The following is a 16,918-nucleotide window of genomic DNA, read 5'->3' as shown; positions in this document are numbered from 1 at the left end:
CGGCGGCGGTGCGCTAATGAGGAAGGAGGAAAAAAAAAAAACGGATAGCTGTGGGTTGGGGGGGGGCGTCAGGAGTCCGCCGCTTCACGCGATGTTCTCTTGACAGCTGTCAGCTCGCTGATTATTCCATTTATTAGGCTGCCATTCTGCTTTTTTTTTTTTTCATTTCTGCCAAGGAACTTTTTTTTCTCTCTCTTTTTTGCAACGTGACGAACGAACGAGGCAAGAGACGACGAAGGGTCACGTGTGAGGAATTAACGCGGAGATGTGCTTTAAATAATGATCCGCAACACATGCGAAATACGTTTGGATGCAGCCATCAAAATATTAGGTACACCTGCGAAGTAGTTTGCTGCCTACACTTCTGCTAGCATCATGCTAACACATAATGGGAAACTCCATTGATAGGCTAACAAAGGTGGCAGTTTGCTAACTCGGATCTGACCGATTAATCGGTCGGTAGTTCTTTGCAAATCAGCAACTTAAAAAAAAAAAATGAATAAATTTGCTGCTTCTCTCGATGATATTCATTTTAAAGTAAAAAAACGATTACGATTTCAGAGGATCCTTATCGTATATCTTTTTTTTTTTCTTTTTTTTTAAGTTTTAAGGCCACCAAAAATGAAGTTATATTATTTATTGTTTACTCTTTAAAAGAATTGCCCGATTAACTCATTCACGAACATATCTCTGACGTTTTTAGCCGTCAATGGCAGTAAATGAGTTCATGAATTACCTGAATTTTATTCGGAGAAATATCGGAATCAGCATATCAGTCAGGCGCTTTTAAAATGAGCGATTCAGCCACACATGTAGAAAGACAATTCAAGAATAGTCACCAGCATATCTTCTTGATCCTCCGCGAAGAAACTCTTTTTCGTTAGTGTCGTCATGGCTGCATTAAAGTGAAACCCAAACTCGAACCAAAGTCTCATTCCGGCCGTGATCGCATTTTCCACAAAGGCATCAAAACTCGTCTGGCGTCGTCTCGGCCATTCAGACGACTTCCTCCGAAGACCGTACCCGTCCTGCGAGTGCGGACGGCAGTCGCTGGCTCAGCAGTTTCTTGCGCTCAGACGCTTGTCGCTGCGTTTGCCAGCGCTGACACTTTCCATTTACACCGCCGGTGTGTGCGTCATGTCTGGCGCCCGCCACTCCGCCACCATCCTTGCAACCCCACCGCACGCCTCATGTGCCAAGTCTGTCAGATGTTTGCAAAATAAAACATGACAAGTCAGTTTGGAGCTTTGAATGGAGCTGCTGCCAAGTTGTCACACCGTGGAGTGATGATTTACCAACTCTAAGCCTGCCTTAAAACCCTAACATTGTCTTGAAACCCGAACTTAAATCCCTGACCCTTAGTTTGGAAGCCTAACCCGATACGAAAACCTGACTTTGAAACCCTATCCCATTCTTGAAACCCTAACCTTTGCTCAAAACCTGAATGTGAAACCTTCTCAGACTTGAAGCCCTTACTGCGACTTAAAACCTTACTTTGAAACCCCAAACCAGACTTAAAGCCCTAACTCTGACTTCAAACCCTAATTTGAAAGCCAGACTCGAAGCCAAAAGTGTGACTTGAAACCCCAACTTAGACGTGAAACCCAAATTTAAAACCTTAACCGTCATCAGAAAACCACATTTGAAACCCTAACTGTGATTTGAAACCCTACTCTGCTGTGTTTCTGTAGCGTAGCCCGAAAACAAAAACTGAACAAACTTGTCTCACTGATTTCGAGCCGACGACGTCTGTCCGTTTGTTCCGTTGGACTGTTTTGTTTTTTTTTTTCTCTCTGTGACTGCTGCTTGTACAAAAAAAAGCGGCGGTGGCGCCGCTGTATTCCTTTTGTTGCCATCAATAATTCAGCGTCTGAGTCACGCCATCCCCGCTTGTCGCTTTGCTTCGGGACCGGTCGTCTTTCAGCGCTTGGGATTGGGGCATTTTCTCAACGACAGGCCGGCTAGGCGGGAGTCCAACGCCTTCAAACACAATCTTGGAACCTTAATCCGTGCTGCAAGCTGAAACCACACTCAAAACCCTAATTTGAAACCTGGATGCTCGCTGGAAACCCTACTACCCAGACCTGAAAGCCAAACCCTGACTTCCAAACCCAAATTCTTGTCATCATAGCCCACTTTGAATCTTGAACCGGGCTTAAAGACCTCGCCTTGACTGCAAACCCAACCCCGGCTTCAAATCCCAATTCAAAATGCAAACTCCTTCTTGAAAAGCTAATTTGACACCCAGGACCAATCTGGAAATCATAAACCTGACCTGAAACCCAGCCCTTGGCTCAAAACCAAATTAAAACCCTAACCCAGGTCGGACTTGAAAACTGGTTCTTGGCTCGAGACCCACATTTGAAACCTGAACCCTCTCTTGAAACCCAATTTGAATCCCAAAGCCAGGCTTAAAAGCCAAACTTGAAACCCTGACAGAGGCATGAAACCCTAATTTGAAACTTAATCATGACTTGAATTTTTTTTGTTTTCTAACTCTGAGATAATCTGAGGCTTGAAACCCTAATTTGAAGCCCAAATCAAGGCTTGAAACCACAACCTGAAACCCTAACTCCGCCTTGAAACAAGGATTCCAACCTTAACCCTTACTTGACATTCGAAACGTGGCACTCATGCTAATTGGAACCCTCACTAGAAGCCCAAACCCAGGCTTGAAGCCTTAACCTGAAAAAAAAATCCCGTTTTGAAACCCTGATTTTAATCCTCAATCCTGTTTTGAAACACAATTTGTGTTTTCAAACTCAAATTTGAAACCCCATTCATGGCTTGAAACCTTAACCTGACTTGAAGCCCTAATTTCAACCCTAACCCTGAGTTGAAAGCATACATTTGAAAAATGTATTACCGGTGGCAAGGATCAAGATTGATGCGCAATGATGATGATGCGTCCTGTCAGCCGGGAAATGTCATTGGACAACGTCAGGCTTCATCATCTCAGCACCAAATCGTTGTTTCCCGCTCGATGCCGTGACATTTCCCCCCCGTGCCCCCCGCGCCCCTCCCCGCATGAAAATGACCGAAGAAAGCAGACGTGGTTGCGAGCCCGCCGGGAGAGCTAACGTGAGCAATCAGACACACGACGCCCGCGAGGCTCGTATAAAAAAAAACAAAAAAAAAACAAACAACGGCACCCGAATGCGAGCCGACACATCAGCTCCAGGCCTGCGGGTGGCGCTAATGCGCAGTACAAAGTTTGAAAAAGAAGGAAGGAGAGCAACAGACACAAAACTGGCTCACTTGAGACTCTGCTCTTGGAAGACTCATTTGAAACCCAACCAGTGCTTGAAATTGTGTTTTGAAAAACCAAACCATCACTTGAAACCCTCATTTGAAAGCCTAAGCCAGGTTTCAAACACTCCCCTGGATTTGAAACTCTAACTTTCAAAGCCTGACCGTCACTTGAAACCCAAATTTGAAACCTTAACTCCGGGTTTAAAACTTTCACCCCTTGCTTGAAACCCCAACCATTGCTTGAAACTCTATTCTTTTTTTTAAAACCTTATCAATTCAAACCCGAATTTGAAAGCTTAACACGGTCTTGACTTTCTCAAGTGGGTTTGAAACTGTCATTTCAAAGCCTAACCATCACTTAAAACCCTAATTTGAAACCTTAACCTTGTTTTGATTTGCTCTTGAAACCATAATTTGAAGCCACAACCATCACTTGCAACGATTAACCCAGTTTTGAAACTCCTACCTGGGTCTGAAACCCTAACCGTTGCTCGAAACTGTCATTTTTAAAGCCTAACCAGGACTTAAAACCTTAATCCAGGCTTGAAACCCCAGCCCAGGTTTATGACCCTAATGTGAGACCCCTCAAACCTTACCCTTTCTCGAAACCCTACCCTTGGCTACAAAGGCTAACATGAAACCCTAAACCAGGCCAAGTCTTGTCGTCAAAACCTTATCTCAAAACCCTACCCCTTTGAAAATGACTTAGTTATTCCTCCCCCTAAAAAAATGCCTGCTTCGGCAGATCATGTTTGGGGAATGCGATGGAAAATGGCAAGCAAATGCACCTGCCATGCTCGTCGTATTTAAAAAAAAAAAAAAAAAAAATTCCCTTTTCCTTGTAAATAACGTTTTGTCCCAAATCTCCTTGTCTTGACCGCTCATCCATCCCTCGCGCCGCCTCGGCTGCTTTTATGACGCCATCAAACACAAATAGACTATCGATTGCACTCAGATTGCATTCTGCGACCGGGCCGTCGGAGCGTCCGTGCGTCCATCCAGCCCGCAAAAAGCGAAGCCGCGTGTGCGCGTGGAGGAGGAGCGGCGGGGGCGCGCACAGGCTCGCGCGCGCCACTGAATCATCCGCAGTTTTCCACGCGGAGCGGCGCAAGCAGGTGGCGGGGAAAGCAGAGGAAGGAATTTCCACGAATGCTGAAGAAAATCACTTCACGCTTGTGGCTTTTTGTTTGTTTTGTTTTGTGCGATTTTTAATTTTTGTTTTTTTTGAGGGGGGGTTATGTTTTTATCCCTCGTCCAAAGTTAGTTGAAATCCCCACGATGTTCCCTTCCTCCGCGGCTCCTGTCCTCCTCCTCCTCCTCCCGCCGCCGCTGCTGCCGTTGTTGTTGCACTTGTGTGGATTTACCTCCGCCGCCGGTTTTTAGCTCCACACCGCTCCGCGCAGACCACCATGGACCTCCTCCTCCTGCTCCTCCTCCTCTTCCTCGGACCCCTGCAGCTCCTCCTCGCCCTGCTCGGTAAGTTTGCGAAAAAGAGACAAAAACAGAAAAGAAAACGCAAATAAAGAAAGAAATGAATAAAGGAAAAAAAATTCGCGGAGAGGTCACGTTGAGTGTTTGCTGGGTGAAAGTTGCACGCGGACCGCACTTGACGCACAAGTTGAGGATTTGGTGCGCGCTCGCACCTTTGCAGCGCGGAGGCGCGTGCGTCTGCCGCGAAGTACACGCGTGGTGTGTGCGCCGTTTGTTGGCAGCCAACACGTGAAAACGTGCGCGTACACTCGCGTCCAACGCGAATGCTGAGAAATGGTATGCGTGCGTGTGCGTGTGCGTGTGTGTGTCATCAAGACACGGGACACGCGCTACTACGGTTACACACACACTAAGACACAAACACGCACATTTATATATTTATATATATATATATATATATACAATACACACAGAGAAGCATGCACTCACAATCAGTGAAACACACGCTCACGCCTGACCCTTCAACACACGCACACGCACACCCCCATGCACAAATCCAACAGAGACTGAGATGTGGCGTATGCGTGTGTGTCTCTTTGCTATGTGCACGTAAGCACTTTTGCAGTTCAAAGTGTGTGTGTGTGTCCGTACCAAGAGACACGCAAGTTACATACACTTATTGTATGTGTGTGTTTGTATGGGGACAATGATACGTGTGATGCGTGCGTGTGCAGTTTTGCAGCGTTAAGATGCCACATAAAACATACAATGCTATTTACATGTACAACAATACACGCTTGTGTGTTGTGTGCGTGTGTGTTGTATTTGCTTCATTTGTTTGCATCAAAAGACACGCAGTAGTTCGGAAAACACGTGCACATGATTGAATAATGTATACGTGTATGCATATATATAGGGGTGTGTGTGTGTGTGTGTGTGTGTTGAGTTTTAGGCACGTAAAAGGCACTATGAAGAAAACACAAACACCTATAGACTTAAAAACGGTCACTAAGATGCTGACATTAGTCGTAAGTGTGTGTGCGTTTGTTTGTGTGTGTGTGTGCATGTTTTGAAAACACACCAGTTCCATGTGCAACAAGGCGCGAGTGTTTGCACGATGAAGACACACAACTCCTCATGTGCGTGTGCACATGCACGTTCACGTTGGCAGGCCCCTTGGCACCCGAGTGTCGCGTTTACGTAGGCGTGCGCACGCGTTGCCGGATAAGTGCACGTGTGTTGCACGATTTGGCAACCGTTTCCGCTTGTGTCAAAATGGAACATCTTGATGTCGGTTATTTTTCTGGCTTTGATTTTTGACGCCGTTATTTTGGTCATAAATCGCTCTTTGCTTTGATCGCCGGCTGTTGTATTCGGATGGATGTCTTAAATCTGTCAGCCCCTTCGTCTTGAGGGTAAGGATTTCACGTGTCAAAGAGAACGATCCAGATGTGGTGTATTATTTAGGCCTTTCCTCTTTGGATTGATGTTTGGGTCATAGATCCATCTGTCCTTTTGATTTTCAAGGTTCAATTGCCACAATCGGTCTTGTGATCATTGGCCTTTGTATTGGGGAGGGGTCCTAAATCACTTGGCACGTTCCCGTGTTGGCTAATGAGTGCTCTTATGTCAGAAAGTAATTGACATTAAAGTAGAGAGTAAAACAATTGAGATTGAACTTTTTGAAAAATGTATTCTTGGGGGTCATAAACCAATCTGTCCTTTGATCTTTGGTAGTTGTTTTGGAAGCAGTCCTGAATGGATTTGCACGATGCTGACTCAGGTAGAATTTCTTAACCTTTTATTGAACCAAGACACGCATTTCTTGTCCGAAAAAGTTCACGGCAGGCACACCACTTAGCAAAACGATTTATGAAAAAGTGAATACACCGTTTAATTCTGTACCTTATGTCATCTAGTTGAAAAAAATAAGCTTATCCCATCTGTGGTCGGCGTAGGTCAATAAAAAAAAAATTTTGCAACAAGAAAAACCAAAAAAATGTCATCAAAATAATTGACATTGGACAATTGGCGGCATCACACCTGAACGATCTCTCACAGTAACACTTTTGTAGCACGGCACACTGGTCGAAGGTAATGATGACCAACGTGAAAGCGATATATGATATTGATGTCATATCCAAATGTATGTTTTTCATATAAGGGCCATAGATCATCTTCTCCCTTTTAATCTTTGGATGTTTTATTGGGCGGTCACAAAACAATTTATCCTTTAATCTTTGGGAGTTGATTTGGCAAAGTGGTCATAAATCAATCAAAACATAACTGATTAAGGTTGGCCACATTTTTTTCAGTTGAATGTTTTACTGCTTTTTGGGGGGGGCGGGGCAAAGACCAAGACTGTATTTTTGATCTTTGGAAATTTTATTGGGGGGGTCATGCAACAATCGACCCTTGAATATTTAGGAGTTGATTTGACAAGGTGGTCATAAATCAAATCATCACCTGCTTCGGCTAGTCTTCATGATTTTTCTGTTTACATTTTCACTACTTTTTGTGCAGGGGGTGGTATTATTTGGATCTTTTTTCACCGATGGTGAAAGGGGGTCATAAATCAATCCGCACTTGTTCTGTTGGGCATAAGTGGACTCGTTATCCTCTTATGCGATCCAAAACGTGCCGAGAGTAAAAATGTCGGTCTCCGAAGACAACAGGAGTGTCCCGGTTGACGTTCACAACTCATTGATTTGTTGGCAATGAAAAGTTTTCCAAATTGGCGGCAGAAAGGGCCGGTGTGTTAAACCGTTTGGGGACCTTCGCGATCGATTCATCTCAGCAGGTTCGCGGCTCCGACGGCATTGACGTGTAGCAATCATGACGTCGAAATGTCGAGAGTCTGAAAAAGGTCAAAGAGAAAAGCTGGTCTGAGCTAGCAATCATCAATCATCGCTCTCGTGTGTCTGCGGAATCTCACCGTCGCTACATCTGGAGCCAAACGTCGAGGACGAGTTGGAAGGGGCACCTGAAAACGTGCAAAGTGACCCGCAAATTGCTCCTTTAAAGCAAAATGGCAGACCGAGCATGACTTCTTGGGTCTTCTTAGCTTTGTGACGTTGGCTTTGAGGGATGAATTTAAAAAAAAAAAAAAAAAAGAATCAAAACACACACACCCGAAACCTTTTTTTGTTTGCAATTTGAAGTTACCGTTCTGTCTGGTACGCGATAAGAAGTTTTGGTAACACTTTTTAATAAGCAGAATTCCTAAACAGTTGACTCATGAATAAGATCATCCATATTATGCTTCATGATTGCATTTTCACTCGTTATAATTGGCAGGTTCAACATGACTAGATTATGTCATCATTTAGCAATCAGTCCTTTAGGGACAATTCGTAGTTTGTAAGCTCATTTGGAACGCGAACGCAAACTGTTTCGATATGCACGCATGCACTCGTACAACAACTGATCAGACATGTTGGTGAGAGTGTTCGTTGATGTTTTATAACAACGTAGTAAATGTGTTATTAACACACATTTTGGCGCTTAGCATTCAATCATGAAGTGTTTTGCGTGAGCTCATCTAAAGTGAGCACTATTTACGTCCTATATGCACTTAAATTACAAAATATAATCATTCATGTCAGAATCATGCTTTCATCAACGATGACTTCAGTATTTGCAAATGCTTAGCTAATGCTTATTAGTGTGTGCTTATTATATAAAGTGTGAGCCAATTATCAAATTGTGTCGCCATCAGACTAGCTTGTCTTGGCCCTTTTAAACCAAACTGGCTTACTGACTATTAACTCATTTATTACCATTGATGGGTCTCCTCAAGATCATTTTTTTTTTGTTTTAATTAAATGGTCCTACTGAAGCAAAATGGCAGACTTCTTGTGTCTTTTCAGACATGGCTTTTTAAAAAAAAAAAAAAGAAAAAACATTTTTGTGGCTCTACCCATTGTAGACATGCTTCCAATATTTCACTAGGGGGGGCGTGGTGCGATGCTGTTTTGTAATTTACAGTTGTGACGGAGAGTGGGTGGTGTGGGGGGGGGGCACAAATTGTTTTCTTCTTGCGAGGGGGGGGAGGTAACGGAAAATAACTGAGAAGCACTGCGCTAAGTCAAGGCCTGAATTAAAAAAACAAAATAAAAAAATACATCCGAAGTGAGCTAGGATGTCAAAATGGCAGACTTTCTGCGCCTTTTGAGGATTTTTTTTTTTTTTTGTGGGTCTACTCATGCAAGCTTTTTCAAAAAGATGACAATGAAACACGCACATTCATTCATGAACAATTAGCACATTTGCTAAATTTTGCAACCTTGTCGTCTCGCTTTGTATTCAATTTTTTTTTTTTTACCTCTTACATAATGAGTCACTTTTTAAAAGTCAAATCTTTGACATGGAAATCTTATTTCGGTCTGGCGAGTTGCGCTGTGCGTCGCTATCTGGTTCCGTCAAGGCAACTCTCTTAAGGTAAAGCGAAAAAGAACGTCGGCAATGACATGCAAAGTAGCGGCCCACGATGAAGATAAACACGCTCGGCAGTGTGAGTGAATCAAAGCGCACCGGCGACGACGGCGACGCAGGATTTTCTTTTTAAATGTTTTTTTTTTTTTCCCCCACTGCTTATTATGTTAAAACGCTGTCATTTTCCACCGGCTTTTATCCAAGGACAATTACGTCGGTGCGAGAATGAGGCTGCCCTTGCGAAAGGATACGGCATTTACTGGCAGAGCCCCGCATTTAACTTTGCGGTGAAAAGGCTGCCGGCTCATTGTGAGATGCCGAAAAGGTTGCAATTAAGTACACGCGCGGGAACTTTGTGTGTGTGAATGAAAGTGACTGGCGAGGCTTCAAGGTCCTCGGTCGACTGCGACTTCCAACGTCCGGTGTCTCATAGCAACCAGACTCAAAAAGTATTCTTCTCAGCAGAGCCATAAAAGCTGGTGTCGTGTCGGCGGGAAAAAATCGTCGCGGTCGTTAGAAAATGCCTCCGTGGCACTCATTGACGAAATTCGTTTGTTGAGGAAGTGCCGCCTCCGTGATTGGACGTTGATGTGCCTATTTGGTCGGTTGTGACGTCGGCGGTGTTGGCCGAAGCACGCACAGTCCGAGACGGCTCAGTTGGTTTTGGCCGGGTCGCTCGATGTGTGGCGGGCGGGCCGTGCGACCGAAATTGTGTCATGAATCGGTCGTTTGTGTGATGAAGTGCTGCCACCAAAAGTGAAAATTCAATCTGTGCTTTTTTTTGTTTTTTCTAGGAGGCTCACGGTTCTTGTTCTAGAAGGCGGGGAGAGCAGTGGCTCATTTGCATGAGACAAAACTGTCGCACTCTGGTTGACGTTACTTCATTTCCCCCCCCCCATTCCAAATGCAGGATGTGTGTTTTTTTTTTTCCGGTTGTCTCGAATACGACACCATCCCCCCCAAAAGTGCAACAAATGAAGTAAATTGGGGGATGAATACGCTAACCCTGTTAGCTTAAGCTAACGAATGCGTCATGGTTATTATAGTGAACGAAATCGAGCGAAATAAAATTAAAATGAGGTTTGTGTTCTTTTTTTTTTATATTACTTTTAGTGAGTTAGTTTAGTTACTTTTGCTCTCAAAGACTTTGATAAATAAGCTTTCTGGGTTGTTATTAAAAAAATTAATTATGCGACCATGTGGCGGGAGGACTGGACTAAAATGAATATTTATTTTCTAAGAAAATGGAAAAAACAAAAAACCTAACTGAAAACAAAATTGCAATGTCTTGAAAGTGGCTCCGGATGCTCAGACAATTAATTCATGATTATTTTTTATATTGGAATGATAGAAAATGACGAGGGCTCGCTTCCGAGATACATTTTCAGAAATGGGCAGATGATCAAAAGAAAAGATTAACTTGGTTGTTTTAATTTCACACTTGCTGGGCGACCACAGACCAAATTATTTGTATGCAAATACTGTCATTGCATCAAAAAAAAAGTGAGCTTTAATTCTTAATCCTTTGCGTAGTTTCAAAAAAGACTTTCTGAGTTTTTCCGAAAACACTCGGGAGCCGTTTTAAATTGCGACGCTAACCTCCACTCCCACCGCAATATGACTTCTTTAAACGTAAGGAGGTTGGAAGTGGGAACAAATCTATTTTGGTTCTATTTAGGCCAGGCCGCGTTGAAATGGGTTTTCTTTGAGATGCGAGGCCAGTGCGAGGTGTCCTACTCAGACCTTGAACATGTTCCACCTCCGCGCGCAGGAAGAGTCTGGAATCAGGTCAAGTGCTCGTTCATTCCAGGTGCGGATCTCAGCGGGCCGAGTGCCGGAGTGAAAGGGGTGACAGAAAAGCCATCCTGCTGCCCAGGACAGCTTCAAATTGGCCACACACAAAACAGGGAAAAGACCCAAAAATAGTTCTCGCAGGCTGCGTGAAAGGGGCTACACAACTGCCATTTACATTTAAGTCCTATTACACTTCTGATACTACCTCCAGATCCAGTCAATTTGTTTGGCCTTAACTCCCGATCTCATGTTTGTCCACGAAGAATAGTGACACGAAAGATGAAAAAAAAAAGCTTTGACGGGCTGTGTGAAAGGGGCTACAGTCAGGATTATACTTCTGTGATACCTCGGATACTACCGCTGAAGCCGGTAAATCTGCAGGTCAACTTCAACCTTCATTTTTGTTTCAGAACGCTCACACAAAACAGCGACACGGGCTAAGAAACTTGTATTGCCCAACTGTGTGAAAGGGGCTAAAACAGTCACGATTCCACTTCTGTGATACCTCGGATATTACCGCTGAAGCCGGTAAATCTGCAGGTCAACCTCGCCCTCCCATTTTGTTTCAGAACTCTCACATAAAACAGCGACACAGGGGGAATCAACTTGCTTTGACACGCTGTGTGAAAGGTAGTTGGTAGATTTGCAGGCCAACTTCACCCTCCCATTTTGCGTCACAACCGTTTACGCAAAACTGGAGAAAAAAGGCCTTGACGTGTGAAGTTGCCATCCTGCCTTTGCTTACTACCTCCAAAGCCATAAAAATTTGGAGGTCAACTTCAACCCCCATTTTGTGTCCTTTCACACGGCAAAGCGACTGGAGGGAAATGTGCTTTCCCACATTGGCAGGATTTAACTCCTCACTTCTTGTCATTTGTGTCATATTGCGTTCTGGCTGCAAATCCTATTCAGCGTTCCGCCTTTTGATGTTTTCCCGCTCCTTTCCTGGCATCCCTCTCAGGGATAAACGTCATTCTTGCGCAACAAATCCCTCACTTGGTCTTTTCTCGATCTATGCGCCATGGAAGGATGGGTTACCGTCACGATAGTTGCTCATTAATTCAGCGGGTGCTATCAGCGTGTCACCTCGGTGCAACTTGGCTGGCTGGCGGGAGTCCAAGCGTGTCAACGCTCTCCGTTATCGCCGTTCGTTGCCGTCGTCTTGCAGCCTGGCGTCTTCTCACTCGTGTTTGTCAATTGCGCTCGGGGTGAAAAAAATATAATTCGCTTTGATCTCGCCTCAGCCGCTGATCACCAGTTGAGTGACGCATCTAGTAGCAAAAAAAAAAAAAAAATGGAGATGCAGCTGAATTTAAGAGGCAGGACCGTGATCGGACATGTCACCCCCCCCCTTTTTTTCGGCCGATATTTGGCAGAAATAAAATTCCAATAACCAATTAATCAGAGAATTAATAAAAAAAATATGATGGAAAATAAATAATATGAATTTCAGGCAGAACATTTGATCGTTTGACTTTTTTTCCCTTTGAATTTAACTTCAACAGAGTGGAAAAAAAAGAATTGGAAAAAAGACGAATCGAGAGAGGGGAAACAAAAAGGGGGGCGACACAAAACAAGCAAACTCGAAGACTTGTGAGATCGTACTCACATTTTATTCCACTCTTTCGACGCAATCCGGTTTTTAATTTGACCCTTGAATTAGCCGATTTCTGAGATTGCGGAACAGAGAATTCATTAATCTCCATGAGGAAAGCCAAAAATTTTCTCTCTGTCTTTTTCCTGTGTTGCTAAAATGTGTGAAAGGACATGGAATGGGGGGGGGGTAATGTACAGTCAAGAATTTCCCAATTTTAATTTTAAATTTTTTTTTTATTGATTTATTTCTTTTAACTGGCTTTCGTCACCATTCTGCGTGAAAGGCACCGCCAACGAATGGGGCTGTTGTAAACGGTTGACATTCTGCGTCCGTTCATGTTGAATAAGGACACATGGGTAAAAAAAAAAAAAAAAACGCTTCAATTTGAATTTTTTTTTTTTTTTTTTCAAAGCCGCATTCCATGTTCTTTTCCACAGAAGATCAGCAAACGAGCTTCACAGCTGCTATCCCGCCTCTGATAATACCTCCAACGCCAAGGAGTAAGCGGGTCGACTTCAACCCTCATTACGTATCCTTTTTCACACATTGGAAAAGCGTGCGAAAAACGTCTCCAACGGGCTGTGTGAAAGGGGCTCCGGTGCCGCCGTCCCATCTCAAAATGTCGACATCAACCTCTTATTTTCTAATCAGTACCTTTTGTCGGGCACAACTTGGGATGGCGTTCCTCAGGGAAATATCTGAGGTCCATTCATTTTGGTACGATGGCTTCCCCCACCCATGCCTTTAACGCACGCATAACACAAACCCGGACGGCGGTACACGGCGTGATGTAATACGATACGGTGATTTTGGCGTCTCTTCACTTAAGCCAGCGCTAAGACGGGGGAGACGCAACCCCTTCGTACCGGAACCGGTCGGATCATCTCCCTTTTCGCTAAGCCTCTAAATCCTCGGCGCCGAGCTCTTTTTTTGTCCCACCGCCGCGCTTCTTCTTGAGCTTGAATTCAAAGGCGTGCGACAAGCGTTATTAGCGCGCCGACATTGGCTATGCAGTCAAGCGGCGTGTGACACCTGAACTTTCCGCTTCTGTTTATCTGACATTCAATTCATTAAACAGGCGGAACGTTCTCAACAACGCGGAGAGATTATCCCCTTTCTCGCTAACAAGGCTTAGTTGGGGGGAAAAAAATGCATGTAAACACAATTGTAGAAGACATAAAGTCCAATTAAAATCTCCTCGGGCACCACCTTGATCTTCTTCAACGGCCGCCCGTTGACGTGCGGGTCAATGCGTCGAGCGACTGCGGCCAGACGCTTTCTCGCAGAGAGGCACGGACGCTTGACGGTAATATTGACTCGGATGCCTCATTGAGCCGACGCGCAGAACGGTGACGGTGTTTCTTTTGTGAGCAGCCAATTAATGCTGCTCTGTAAGACAAATTAAAAGCGCAGCACAACATCAAGTCCAACGGAATCCATTTAGCCTTTCACGCAGCCCGTAAAAGCTGTCCCCCCACACTGCTGCGTGAAAGGACACAGAATGGGGTTGGACTCATCATGCACATTTCCTTGATTCTGAGGTAGTAACAGAGGGGTGATGTATTTGTAGAACCCTTTTCACGCCTCTTATTTGGACCTTTTGTCTCATTATTCTGTGTGAAAGGACTCAAAATGGGGGTTCAAGTCGACCGAATGTCCTGATGTATTGAAGTGTGAAAGGAGTAAGAAGGCGCAAGGTTTGAATTCAACAATCGCCGTGAATTTCCTGGCATTCGAGGTTGGAACACGGGACTGAAGGTGGATTTGTATCCCCTTTCACGCTGTTGGTCAAAGCTCTATTTTTTTCAAGAATTGTCCTGCAGCACAATTTTTTTCATGAAAGGTCCTGAAATCAACGTAAATGTCACAGGTTTTAGAGGTAATAACAGAGGCAACATGTAGCTGAAAAGCCCCTTTCACACCGCCTGTGAGAGATGTTTTATTTTTCCTCCTCTGTGTCATTATGTGTGAAATGACTTTTCAAGTCGACCTGTCCTGATTTTCAAAGTATCAGAGGCTGATTTTCGAAGTGTGAAGTCCATCCATCCATTATCTGAACCGCTTGTCCTCAGTTGACCCGCAAATATCCTGCCATGTAAGGTAGTCATGTTGGCTTTCACACCGCCAGTAAGGGCTGTTTAATTTAAGAATTATTCTGTGTACCTTTTTTTTTATGAAGGGACATGAATTGGGGGATTAAGTCACCACTCCAATTTTGCGGATTCTGAGGTAGTAACAGAGGCACAACGTAGCTCAGCAGCCCCTTTTACACAGCCCGTCAAGCCTGCTTTTTTTTTTTTTCCATCTGTGTTTTAGGTACTGACATGGAAGTTGAGCCGTGAATTTCCAGATCACTGAGGTGGTTTCAGAGGCGGGACGATTCATCGTATCCCCTTTCACGCAGCCTGTCAACGCTTCCCGTGGCCCGACAGTATTCTTTAAGAAGGCGTTGAATTCTGCATCCTAATTCCGTGTTTTTTCCTCCCTCGTCACCAAAGTTAAAGAACGCGGAATGCGCATCGAAGTCGACCCTTGGCTTTCCCCGGCTTCCTCTGAAGTATGCGTTCCCCGAGAGCGCTATCAGGAGCTTTTCACGCGGCGCTTTGATGGCGTCTGCGGTCCGCCCGGTGATCCGTAGCAAACGACAGCGGTCCCGAAAGAGAGACGAGGAAGTTTAGGGTGGTCCGCCAGGCATCGATCGCGCCTTTTCAAGCAGCTGTGAATTATTTATTTATTTTTTATTTTTTTAGCTCGATCAGCAACCAGAACAAACTCCAATCTTTTAAGCAGCAGATTGAATCAAAGCCTCCGAGACTCCATCCAGACCCTTTCACACTGAGTTGAAGCGGGGGGGGCCTGCAGAAGGTGACGATAAAATTGGTGAGGCTGCTCCACCAACGAGATAGCGACATTTACAAAGTTTCACTTTGCTCAAATGAATGAAATTTCCATCACTGTTGTCAACGTTTATGTTCGTCGACTGCAATCCAATCGTTTGCGACCACCCAGGAAGATGTTGGTGAAGTACGTGTGGAAGAGGCTCTTGGGAATTCAATCTTCTGCAAAACCCTCAAGACGAACGGACACCATTAAAGATTTGCGATCAGCACAGTTTTTGAGTTGAAGATCAAAATTTGTCAAGGAGATTATGAGGCAGAGAAATGTCAAGGCTGCTCGTGTTTGCTTTTTGGTCACAAACTGGTGTTTTTGGTGAACTCAACGTGTCCTACGGATGATGACCAAAGATCAGAAAAAGCTTTTCTGGCGGGGGGGGGGGGATATTTAGTACCGTATTTTTCATACTAAAAGTCATTCTGGAGTATAAATTTCATTTTTGGGGGGACTTTATATTACAAAAGCATAAACCAAGAACAGAAGAGCTGAAACTCGCCACTAAAAATTCCAATTCCCCAATCATGGATGTGTTTGGAAATATCCTCTGAGCGTGCACTGCTCCACTTCGATGTTTCAAAAACCCCAAAAAAGTAGTGCCGGAGACCAACGCGTCAGGCAATACACAAGAAAACAGTTCTAGCATGAGCTGCTGTTTGCTTTAGAACAAAGGTTGCATGCGGAAATTAGTGCGAGGGGAGCAGAGCCGCATCGCCGCACACACCGGTGGTGGGCGGTCAAGACCTTCAAGGCCTTCTCTGCTGCCCTAACACAATCAAGAAATCATGATCATATTCTTCACATTGGTGTCATGTTATATCCGAGTGTCGTATTTTTAGGCGAGAGTTTTTATCCAATCAGAATTCAGCAAGCTTGTGTTGCCAGGCAGATTTCACAATACCAGTCGCACGCACTATTCGTCCGAGGCCTTCAGATAAAATCATGTAGGCGTCTGTTCTGTGTCTCAAAGGGACTTTCAGAGTTGATAGACAGTTGCGATAGCCAATCAGATCATGAATTGAAAACAGCGAGCCTTCTCTCTCCTCCTCGCCTTCTTTTAGTTTGAAATGACTGTCCTAAACTATATTTCCAATGACTGAAAGAGTACTCTAAATTCTTTGGAATTCCGCTTTGAAGTCGGCCAGCAGTCAATGCGCGAAGATGCCAGTTTCCAACTTTTAAAACCCTTTATCGGTATTTCTGTGAGTGCTATAAAAGTATAAATGCGACAACATCACCGTGGCCCGCCGTTGCCGTTGTTGTTGTTGTTCCCATGTCACTATATCGTGTCAAAGGACACGGAATGGGGCTTGGAAGTGGAATTCGACAGCATCCGAGGTGGAATTAGAGGGCTGAGAGAACGGCAGCCGTGTTGCCCCTTTCACGCAGCCCGTCAAAGCCGCTTTGATCTATCCCCCGAGCGCGTGCACAAATCAAGACGTACGCGGCTCACCTTGTCCAAGGTGGACCCTGACCACGCTCCGCAATTCCCGCACTCTTCGGGCGGCGTCCCACCGA

General features: G+C 44.6%; 1 protein-coding gene across 1 annotated transcript in view; it reads left to right on the top strand.

Annotated features, from left to right (window-relative positions):
• The first annotated feature begins 4,239 nt into the window (after window positions 1–4,239).
• Window positions 4,240–16,918, top strand: part of gfra4a (GDNF family receptor alpha 4a) — a 73,020-nt gene continuing 60,341 nt past the window's right edge. The window contains exon 1 of the mRNA XM_088309992.1: window positions 4,240–4,728. Coding sequence (XP_088166118.1) covers window positions 4,662–4,728 — 67 coding nt within the window. The 5' untranslated portion in view covers window positions 4,240–4,661. The remainder of the gene's footprint in view (window positions 4,729–16,918) is intronic.

Source organism: Idiotropiscis lumnitzeri, chromosome 1 (genome assembly GCF_059441095.1).
Source record: "Idiotropiscis lumnitzeri isolate Australia: NSW breed Sydney's pygmy pipehorse chromosome 1, RoL_Ilum_1.0, whole genome shotgun sequence".
NCBI lineage: Eukaryota > Metazoa > Chordata > Actinopteri > Syngnathiformes > Syngnathidae > Idiotropiscis > Idiotropiscis lumnitzeri.
The sequence above is the reverse complement of the archived record's forward strand: the minus strand, read 5'-3'. Positions and strand labels throughout refer to the sequence as shown.